At 35.5% G+C, this 12,199-nt stretch overlaps 1 protein-coding gene across 1 annotated transcript in view; it reads right to left on the reverse strand.

The window, feature by feature from the left end:
* The window catches only part of GNAT3 (G protein subunit alpha transducin 3), a 52,511-nt gene extending 45,534 nt beyond the window's left edge, over window positions 1-6,977 (reverse strand). The window contains exon 1 of the mRNA XM_025873338.2: window positions 6,860-6,977. Coding sequence (XP_025729123.2) covers window positions 6,860-6,977 — 118 coding nt within the window. The remainder of the gene's footprint in view (window positions 1-6,859) is intronic.
* Between the last annotated feature and the right edge of the window lie 5,222 nt (window positions 6,978-12,199).

Consider the following 12,199-nt stretch of genomic DNA (forward strand, 5'->3'; position numbering starts at 1 on the left):
AGTAGTGACAGTTTCCTAGTTGGCCCACCTACCTCAATCATTCTTATAAAATCTTTGTCTTATAGTATAGCCAGGATGGTTTTTGACCCCCCCCCAAAAAAAATCCAAATATTATCATTCTCACTTACATTCTGAAAACGTATCAATATCTTCCAGTTGAATTAAACAAGCTCTTTATGGGAAGACATATATATGGCTTTTCTTTAGCTCTGTTTCCACATATCAAATGTATGTGTATGCTTTAGACACTATGAACAGCTTACAGAAATATTTTAGATTCCGATTCTGTCATTCTTCCATACATACATCATGCATGCATGCATTCCTGTGCTAAGCCATAGGAATTCAATGAAGAACAAAGCCTGACATGTTTGTTTTCATAGACCTTAGAATGCAGATGAAAATCTAAAACTGACACGGATAAAAATAAGAGGCTTTGTTTTCTTGTAAGCTAATTTGTGATCTTAGAAACGGAATTATCTTCTTAATTTCTTAAGATTCCTATCTGTATAATGAAAATAATATCTATTTTATAGGGGTGTTTTTGTAGATTGAAAACAATAGCAAGCAGTGGAGAAATGTGAGATCCCATTCTATCAGAGATAGAGATAAAACTCAGCTTTGCCACAAGGTTGCCCTCGGGCAATGGACAAAGAATGATCACAAAGGAGTTAAAGAAGATTGAAGTCAGAATTGCTGTAAGGAGAAAGACTATAACGGGGAGCCTCATAAAATACGAAGTTTAAGGATAAATAGGCAGCAAGATAAACCTGAAAAATAATTTTGAGATCTCCTAAGTTGCAATCAGTTCACTGATAAATAACAGAAATTTGCAAATATGGATCAAAACATGGGCAACGGAAGGATATTAGTGTCCTTCTTCCAGAAGAGATCATTAAGTTCTGATGTGAGGTCCCCAAGAGACAGGACAGATTGCAAAACATAAGATCCAAGGACAAACTTTGATAGGTGAAAGCACTTAAGAATGGGGAGAAGAAGCAAGTTTCAATAAAGGGAGCAGTGAGAGGATATAAAACACCGGAAGGTAGTGCAGTGTTACAAGATGAAGAAAGAAGAGAGATGCGAAGTTACCGAGGTCTGAGTTTTGTGAATTGGGGGTTATCAGGGCTCTACGAGAGATAACGTTTTAGTAGAGAGGAAGATACACAGGTAGATTGTCATTAACTGAAGAGAATGTAGAGGGTAAGAAAACAAGCAGCGAGCAAACACTTTGAGAAGTATTTCAATGCAAAAACATGTTTAAAAAGGTACCCGTGTAAGGTCAATTCAAGGAGATTATGGAGTCAAAGAATGTTTTTTAGGCTAATGGAGAGAAATAGCTCTATATGCCCCGAGGAAGGAGCCAGTAGAGAATTCTGAAAATGCACTTAATTACCTTCTATTGCCTTAAGAAAAAGGAAAAGAAAAAATAATTCATAGAGCAAAATTCTTAAGATATGAAAGAGGATCAAATTTATAACACAGAGGATGAAATTAGCTTTAAACTGAAAATGGAATAGTTCCGTGAGATTGGAGACGATGACTGATCACTATCTGGTACACGGATGTTCATCTAGGGTGAGGCGAGGGGAGGAGGGGTTTTAGATGAAAGTGATATCGGGAACACAAAAACAGCTTCCCTTTGGGTGACTTTAGGAGAAAACTAGGACTGAGTAAAATACTCATTGGTTATAAAGTTAAGGTTATCAGCTAAAGTTAAAAACAGAAATTTGTCAGCCAGGAAACAGAAAATGATACCATTTTATTCTACAACACCCGGGAATGAAGGAAGTTGGGAGGATGCGTGGGGGTCAGGGTTAGATCTTCCCTAAGGGCTGAAAAGATGTTGAATAGCATCACTTTGGTGGAAATTGGTTGGCTTCAGGGTATTAGAACAACGGTGAATGGAGAGTTTTGAGGAATTAGCTAGGGTTGAGGGTATGAATCTCAAGGCAAAAGATTAAAGGGACGGGATTATGTCAGAATTGTCAGAGGAATGAAGCCAAAATGGCTGATTCCGATTGAAGGGGTCAGGAAAGTATATGAAATAGAAGAACTAACTCAGCAAGAGTCGAAAAGAATGAGAGAATATAAAACGCTGGTCAGAGATTGAAACTTTCAGACATCTTGAGAAAGGAACAATTAATTCTAAGTAGCACATTTATTCTATTTGAATATGAAATCCTGAGGCAGGAATGAAAGCTGTGAAATCTGCTTTAAAGCATCAGGAGCTGATGAACAGAATGGGTGTTTTTCCACATCTTGGTGGGTCTCATCCTCAGTTTCACATTCAATCAATCCTACTTCTATAGGGTCAAGGCTACACTGATGTATTTACACATCAATACTTGGAGAAAACTTAGATAAGCAGATGGATTCTGAGTTTGAGTCTCAAATCTTAACTGGAGGTATATTTTATGTGAAATCTCTCATGGAGTCATTATGCTCTCAAAAGTTCACTACCCTTCTATCTCTCTAACAGTCTGGGGGCGTAAATAACTTTTTGTTAGCTGCTCATGGTGCTTACGTAAATGTTTTTAAAGGTACAGTATAGCTTGCCCTTGAATCAGTAATTCAGAGTTTGAATGAAATAAAAAGTGAATGCAAAAAAATTCTGTGATACTACTAGAGAGGTTCTGTTAAGTTAGAGTTAACCAGAGTCTTTTCCAGAGTATTTAATCTCATTAGCAAATACCATCATTTGGCTAAATATGGAATGCCTTAATAAATGGTTTGCATCTTTTATGTGAGAGACTTGAGTCTATGTATAAAATATGCTGCTTATTTAAGATAGATTAACTTAAAGCAAACAACCAAATACATGCAAAGCATTTGTCTAAGTGTTTTTTGCCTGTTGGAAAAGGGGACATTATATAGAGCTATTTGATACTGCCATCTGTCATTCTTGGTAAATAAATACAACATTATAAATATTTGGCTTTGCTTTTGGAACTTTCAAATTGTTATGGTGCAAATGGTTCATTGCATTTTGGAGAAAATTTGAAAACTCTCCAAGTAGACCTACTTTAAAAAGAAAAGAATAAAAGTAAGAACTTTGATTTAACCTGAATTTCTGTCTTCTTTTTTCTTAGGTATACATAACAGGAAAACAAAAGGAAGAAAAATTGTATACATTAATTGACATTCAATTTATTTCAGTTTTGCAAATCTATTACACCACAAAAATCACATTTGTCTGGATTTTTACAGTTTATAAAATACTTTGACACCCACCATCTCTCTGAGGTTATGTGGCTAGCCTGAGGTAACTCAGAGATGTGAAAAAGGCATAACATAATGAAAGCATTAAATCAATTTTTTTTTAAATCTCACATGGCTTAAAAACACATTGTACTCTATTTGTTTTGAGTTATATTCTCTCCACTCTGCCAGGTAGATAAGCCTATTTAGTCAATTCTGCTGTGCAGATTTTGTTTTACCAATTATTTCTGAAATAAGCTCTTAGACAGTGTCAGAATTATTATAATTCTCCTACTGTCATACTGGAAAAATGATACACTTTCCAAAATATCCATTTGTTGAATAAGTGGGGCCATTTGAACAATTTGAAAATGTTGATTACCTAAGTAAATATAAACACATTTAAAGTATTCTTTAATTTACTTTAAATTTATTTAAATTAAATTTACTTGAATTTAATTAACACATTAAAGATATTCTTTTGTATTTGGATGTTCAAGTTCATGTTTCTAAGAGTCAGATGATTGCCATAATACTTTAAAACAATAAAGCTCAAATGGCACCATTAAAAAGTTATGTGACATTTATAATATAGCACATAGGAAAATAAAGAATATAAGGGTTTAGAGCTAGAAGAAAATAAATGATGAACAGTCCAGGATAGTGCTGGAAATCACTGGCTAAAAGCTAATTATAATATCATAGCTGAAAATTGTAGAATAAATGTAACAGTGTTTCAAATATGAAGAGAAAACAAAGCTAAGTTCTCCTTATATTTCCCATTAAGCTCTGAACCTACAGAAATACAAAAGAAATTAATGTAAAATATAAAAAGAAGGGACGTGGAAAGAATGGAAATGACCCACACTGATTCTGCAATTTAATGACAGGTATTCCTTTTGAATAGAAATAAAGTTTAATCAGACATTTATAAATTAAGCCTTTAAAAAATAACTTAGGCAATCTCCAAAAGAGAACATGTTATTCATTAGAATTTGTTCTTCTTATTAAAATGTACTCTTTCTGGGGGCATCTTTACAGGCTTTTTTCCCCCCTCTTTTCAAACCATGTGACATTACTGTCCTGATAGCAATTTTCACATGTGGCCGGGATGTCTGAGTCATCTCCAGTGTTTCCTAGAAGCCTGCTTTTTGCGAAGGAAAGAGATGTGGCCTCTCTTCTGTAATATTACTAAATGTCTGAAAGGCATAATAAAGAGGGAACCTGTCTGCAAGCTGATTCTTTATTTGTAAAATAGCAATTAGATAGCTCTTTAACTTCCGTGAAGTCTTGTGTCCTGCAATAATACCAAATGGTACACCTGCTTTACAGCACATGTTAAATTTGGTAAGTTGTGTTATGTGTTTAAGCACCTAGAATTTATTAGATGAGAGGATCAGCATGAAGCGTGACTTCTGTCAAAAATATTTTTCAATTTGAATCTTTTAAAAAATTGAGTTTAGAATCAGGATCTGATCACTACCAAGCCTTAACTGGTCAGTCCCGCATGACACGCACACATAGACTGCTCTCATGAATAGGAATCATTGTTTTAATGATGGGAGAGGTTAAATTTCATTCGTGAGGGGATTTGAGTGTAGGAGGATGGCAAGGTTTAGGTTAGTTCCACTGAACGCTTGTATGTCTTAATGAGGCCATATTGCATATAAAAAAATGACTGTTTAGAGAATTTGAGTTCAAGGAAAAAATGAGGATTGAAGCAGAGTTTTTACAAGACTTTGTTGTTTTGAACTTGACAATTGAACGATCATACATAGAACTCAGAATCCAGAGGGAAAACTTAAGACAAATATTTGGACTAAACTGAAAGAGGAAGACTTGAGAATTTGATTCACTTGTGTAAATAAGAAGTTCGGTGTACATATTGTCAGCACCAAATAAATCCAAGCGTGTTGTCTGGTAACTTTGGAACTGAATTTATGAAACTGTGACTGTCTGGGGAAAGTAAAAGATAAAATAGTGCTCCTAATGATTCTTTTTTATCTCTAGTACTAAAAGTTACCCTCTTTTCTTGATCTAACTCAACCACTTTAATCTAAAAATAACTGGTATATTGAGAAGAGGTCTAGTCTTTTGGAAATTTTATCCAAACATAGGGTTTTTTTTAAGATTTTATTTATCATTTGACAGAGAGAGACACAGTGAGAGAGAGAACACAAGCAGGGGGAGTGGGAGAGGGAGAAGCAGGCTTCCTGTGGAGCAGGGAGCCCGACGTGGGGCTCGATCCCAGGACCCTAGGATCATGACCTGAGCCGAAGGCAGACACTTAACAACTGAGCCACCCAAGCGCCCCTCAACACAGGGACTTTTAAATATATTTTATCATTACTCTTCTATCACTGTTCTTAGTACAAGAGAGGGATACCGAATGCATTTGTAGGAGTGCTTGGCTTTCCCTCTCATCTTTTATTTGCTTTTTCTATGTCCACATTACTTCTACTCTTGATCAAAGCCTCAGGGAATGCTCTGGAATGTGAGGGAAAATATATTCGGTGATTTCATAAGAGCTGGCCCCAACACCTTTCTAAGTTACCCATCCTTAGGTGGTTACTTGCGAGTGCTCTGGGCAAGTGTGAGCCACAGAACTTGTGCATAAAGGGAGAGAATGTGCTCTTTTCTTTGAGGAGCAGGTGCTGGGAATCCCACAGTTGGTTTCTGAGACACTCTTGCCACGGGGAGCCAACTAGACACAGGAAAGGGGGCACTTAGAAAGATGAGGGTATTTCGTGTGAACAATACACAATTCTGAAATAAAATGAAGTCCTGTTGTGTGTAACTAAGCAGGAGGAACACACAACTGATTGAAGTTCTTGTTTTGATCTCTTTATATAGGTCTTGATTTTTATTTCAAAAACATTTTTGCTTGCCGTGACCACTATATGTTAGATTTTTTTATGTTTAGAAAAATGTGCAGCATACAGATTTCCTTCAACTCATTAAACATTTGTTGAATTTAGAGTTGTGGTAAAACATTGTGCTGAGTTTTAAAAGGATAAAAAGATAGAAGGAACATAATTCCTGACCTGAATCATATATAAATATCCTAAAAGACTTTAAATGGAGTATTTTACAAGTGTAAAACAGTATCACAGGCAATATTCAGAAACCTGAATAATGTTATTAATATAAAGTACCTTATCATTCATTACTCTCTAAATAACTTGAGACTAATTGGTTTTCACAGCATAAGTAATTAAATAACATATTAAATTTGATCCCAAACAACTCAACATGTTTCTGTTCAAACAGAATAATGTAACTCTTTATAACTTGTAATTAAAGGATTGTTTTCAGTACTAAATAACTGACATTCAGAAAATGATTAGGGTGAGATAAAATAATAAGTGGATATGAGTTCTATTTTAATAATAGTAAGTTGTATTATTAACAAAGAGGAATTGAATCATCTCATAAATATTTGTCTCTCTGCTTAAGCAAAAAAAAAAAGTGAAATATTAAACAAGAAAAGTAAACATTTATAGAGGGCATATAAAATATTTTTAAGTTTCCAAGTACATATTCATTATAAATCCCCCATATGGTAATATACCTGAAATTAAAATTTGAGAAAAGGAAATACATCATAATTGAAAAAAAAGTGGGGGTTTTGAAAGCAAAAGGGAAAAAAAAATATTACCTAATAACAGCAACTTTATAGTTCTTGCATCTCGCTCAGCATCTTCCTGAAGCTTTTTCTCCAGTTCTTTGGATCTCTTGGCTGATTCCTTGCTCTCTGAACTAATTCTGCTCCCCATCTTGTGGCGTTAGGTACTTGTTAGTTTATTTGCCCAAACTTTTTCAAATGTCGAGCACAGCTCTGCCTTGGACATAGGATGCAGAAGCACTGCTCTCCCTGAGCTTCCTAACAGCCCACTCCCTTACTCTCTGAGATTCTGCTTTGACTAAGGAGATGCTTTCTGAGCTGTCACCTGATCAAAGGGTAAAGCCACAAAACCCCATGGTTGTATGGCTGGAAGCAAAAGAGGAAATTCATTATGCTTTCAAATTAAATGACCACTTATGGCACATCTTCAACAACTTGCCCATCTTGCTTAAAGAATAGTGCATAATAATGTAGAACGTGGTCCAAATCTATACCCTAAAGATAATCTGCAATGAGCAGTTCAATTGGAACATGCTCTTTATTACTGTGATTTAAAGTTATTACTAATCAACAAGCTTGTATCTTCAGATATTTGAGTCTTCAAATTCTTCATGATCATTCCAGTATCACTATCAGAATATTTATATTGAATCATCCAAATTTATAGTCTTGTATATTCAGATTATCACTCAAAATTGTTGGGAATCTCTTAGTATTAACTAGAAAACATGTTTTTTTAAAAAAATAGAAACAAATAAATGTAGTTTTTATATTTATACACATTGTTCTATTGCCACAAACCTAGAATTCAACACACACACTGCTTTGGAATTACTGATTTTAGTCTGACAGGAGCCATCTCTAAAAATTGAGCTTTTACTGCTTGTGAGAAAGCCAATCCATCAACATTACTTGAGGGCCCACTTGGTGTAGACACTGAACTGTGTTCAATTTAGGCAGTGCATTCACTCTTTGGGGCCATTAAGCAACAGCTGTTGTGCTGGAAGGACTTTTATTGATTTGGTACCAAGGAAATAAAAAAAAAATGTTCTTTGAAATGGTAGGTAATTGGTTCACCCTGAAAAGTAAGAACAGTAAATATGTCTAAATGTGTTCCCTGCCTTTCAACTATCCCAATAGATATCATGCACTTGAAGACCTGCAAGGTTGGGGACAAAGATTATGTTGTACAACTTTTTGTTTATATGAGGCATAGAAAAGTACTTGTTAGGTAGTTGAGAAATATTTATGTCTTATATATAAAAGAACATAATTGAGATATATATGATTATATATATATATAACTGATATATATAATTATATAATATATAATAGAATCTCAGCTGAGATATATATCTCAATTATATAATTACTTTATATAATATATATTATACATATATAATATATATAATTTTATAAACAGGGTTGGCTACCTGTGGCAGCAGGCAAATCTTTCAGTGAATATTTTGGGATTTGTGAATGTGCCCTAACCAGAAAATTATAGAATACAGTCAGTCCATCAACATGTCAGTGTTGTTCTTCTTTTGAATCTTGTGCAAAGTTAGAACAGGTGGGGTTTTGCATATTCATAAAACAAAGAAATTTTAGTCTTCCAAATTAAATACATATTCCTGATTTGTTTACTTTTTCACATACAATATTGGGCTCCACACAATAAGCATCATCAAAACTCCTGGATTTCACCTCTCCAAAGCCATGTAATGATAGCATAAAAATGTGGAAAGGTAGGTAGCAAGGCTTTGTGCAAATCGTGTGGTACTGTTTTTACAATGCAAAAGGCCTGCCCCGAAGGAATAAGATTTGCACTGCTTAGTTTATTTATACCCGTCCCTGAACAAAGAGTTTACTACGACAGCATTGCAAAAGAGCAAACATTAAAATAAATTTGTTTTCGCTATTGTTTTTATATCAAAATTAAATATACCTAGTACACTTACTCTACAAGATTCTTGTATGTTTCATAACAATTATGAACTAAGACACTTCATATAATTTGCATTTGAGTAAATATACCCCACAGCTTTTTGGTGGGGACATACCTAGGCTTTGAAAAGGTGTGCATTTTACTCAGCCTTCCTGAGTAGGTTATTAACTTAAGCTGACCAACTCCTCCAGGGCTGTAGGCAATTTTCTGCACTGTATAAAATTATAAACTTCTACTTTTCTGTGTAACCCAGAAGGTTTAGTCATCAACTTGGAGATGATTATATGATTTTTTTTTCATCAGTGATTAAAATAAGCTTGATAGAGAATTCAAGACGTTTCTATCTTTAGGGGAGGCAGGCTGGGGAGGGCCAGGGAGAAGAGAAAGTTTCCTTTTACAGCGCTCTCCCCTGGGTACCTGGGCTGCAGCCTTACTAATGAGCTGGGGTTGTTAATACAGCTATTAGTCCCGTGGCTTCATTTAGGATTATAGTTTTCTGGGCCTAAGAAAATGATGGAAGTAAAATAATAAACTCCACTAGAGTGGGGACAATATCTTCCTAGCTTGGATGTGTTCCACAGTATTTGGCAGTGTTATCCATAGGAAATGTTCAAAAATTACTTCTTGCTAATAAATTGAGGCCTGGAGTCCTTTTTATTTCTTATGCTCTGCTGAGGGGACAGTATGGTTAGGGCTCCTTTCCAAGGTTCATTGTCATAGTGGGTCTATCTCAACAACCTGGAAATTTTAGCGTGTCTCCAAAAATTAATGAAAAAGCCCAATTTTGGTCTGAAATAATGTCAATATATACAATTACCACTGTTAGCCCAACATTGACCTTTTTTCCCCTCAGCCTTAAAAATAACATTAGCATAATCCCTTTCTATGGTTAAACCTCATTTCATAGTGAGAGAAAATTGATAAAAGTTGACAGTGAGAAAGGTAACTAAATTAGCTTTTTATTCAGGGAAAAGAGCAGCTGTAAATTTTGTTCTTGAAAACAAACAGAAAGCTATCTAAGACACCATAATGTTAGAGTTCTATGTATTAGCCAGCTGAAGGGATAAATTGCTCTGTGTAAACACACACACACACACACACACACACACACACACACACACACACACACCCACCCCTTGAAAGCAGGAGACATTGTACTGGAATGTCATGGTTGTTTAGAATAATCATTTAGAATGACTTCTAAGAGCCTTGTTGTTGTTGTTGTTGTTGTTGTTGTTTTATTATTATGTTATGTTAGTCACCATACATTACAACATTAGTTTTTGATGTAGTGTTCCAGGATTCATTGTTTGTGCATAACACCCAGTGCTCCATGCAGAACGTGCCCTCTTTAATACCCATCACCAGGCTAACCCATCCCGCCACCCCCCTCCCCTCTAGAACCCTCCGTTTGTTTCTCAGAGTCCTTAGTAGAACCTTGTTGCTTTTTAATTTTTTTTTTCCACAGCATCAGCCTGCCTGAGAATATCTCCTTTTGGTACCAGGCTGTGCAAAAGAAAATTGACTTGAGGTAAAGTACAGAGAGAGTCCTCAGCTCTAAAGGTCACTGAAATACCACAAGCTTTGAATGGTGTGAATAATTTTTCCCCTTGATATTTTTGGTCAGGGTCTCAATGTAATCTTCAGAAGGGGACATTAGCCTTTTAAAAAGTTTGAGTAATCATTATTTTACATTTATAATTCCACATTTTGCTTGAGAGGACATGCAATCATTCCCCACCTGCTTTTCATAATGAGATTTCAAACCATGTTTTTGTAGGTGTCTCTTTTGCCAGTATTACCTGGGCTTCAAGCTGGATTTCTTCCAAGGTTGTGCTATGTGGCTGATTTTCATAAGTGGCTTCAGTGGCTCAGCTCCTTCTGGAAATTGTAAATTCAGGCTACCATCTGTATCACTCTTTATTTTGTTTCCACATATTATAGGAGCTGTTGACTTCAGACACTGGGTCCCTGGGTGGATTGAGTCTGGCTGCCTTAGCAATGACCTTTATCCTTATATATTCCCATGAAATTTGCGGCAAACCATCCCACCTTTGCTAATGGTACTCAAATGTGCACTTCTGGGAGCTGTGTGTGTGGTATTTCCTCCAGAGAGTTCACATCTTTGGGGACTTCCTGAGAACACTCTTTTGATCTTGAGGGAATAAGGCAAAACTTGCTGTTTCAAGTTAGTACATTCATGTGGTGCAATAAATTTACAATGCCAGCATTAAGCAGCTCTTATGTCTTAAGAGGTAATACAAATATGTGTTTTTATTCATTGGAATGGATTTCTACACTTACTTATTCTACATGTTCTTCTGTTTAGATTAGAATATGCTTATGTATAATGATTATTTGAAATTAAAAATGCTATACGCTTAATCCACAAAGGTGAGAATCATAATTATCTCCAAGGGACCACTTCCTGGCCCAGATTCTGATCTTATTTAAGATGTTTTTTACTATGTCTTTTTAATGCAATATTTCCGCCACGTACCCCCTTACTCTTACTCCTCAGTCACTTCAGTTCTGATAATTGCAACCACCTCTCACTTAGGTTTGCGGATTCTAGTCTCTGCTCTATTCCACTCTAACCTGTCTAATTGTGCCAGGTTAAATTCCCTCAAACCCAAGTTTCATGATTAGACTCTTCTTGTTGAAAACAATCAAAGAACTCCTTCACTGTGACTGTCTGCTGCCACCATATACTCAGAATCTAGTTAGTACTGTCCAACTATCCCAATATATTTCCCATTACTTCTCATAACACATTCTCTATTATAGCCAGGCTTTTATCTTTTTCCTAACTAGATGTCCCTACTTAACTTTCACACATGCTTTCTTTCCTCAGTAAGAATATCTTGCCTTTCCATAGCTAGCTTTTTCCATAGTGTTCATTCCTTAAGAACCTAATATGTATATTCTCCGTTATGCCTCACAACTGCTACCACCCATTGGGTGATCCTTTACTTTCCAAATTCCTAAGAGGAATCTATTACTGGTTAGTTTGTTCTTCCTCATTAATGAGGTAGAATACTTTCCAGTGACCGTGCCTTCTGCTTCTCTTCTGTTTGCAAGCTCCAAACTAAGAGTACATAGGAGGAAATCTTCCTTATTGAAATAGTTGGTGAATTGTAAGTAACTGATGGAAATATGGTATTTGACACCTCTTTGCTCTGTCTTGGAAATACATGGTTCTCCTTTCCACGTGATTGCAAGTATGAAATATTACCTCTAGAATTGCAGGAATTTAACAATTGATATACTTAACAACTGTCATGTACCAGGCATGGCAGATTCAGCAGTAAACAAATTAAATAACACCTTTTATACAACTTAAATTCTAGGGTGTGAGTATGTATGGGGGCTCACACAGACAATAAACATGATAAATACTTAAAGTATGTAGAATTATAGATGGTGAC

This window comes from Callorhinus ursinus, unplaced genomic scaffold, assembly GCF_003265705.2.
Source record: "Callorhinus ursinus isolate GAN/ISIS: 27379988/994484 unplaced genomic scaffold, GSC_fseal_2.0 scaffold12, whole genome shotgun sequence".
Classification (NCBI taxonomy): Eukaryota; Metazoa; Chordata; class Mammalia; order Carnivora; family Otariidae; genus Callorhinus; species Callorhinus ursinus.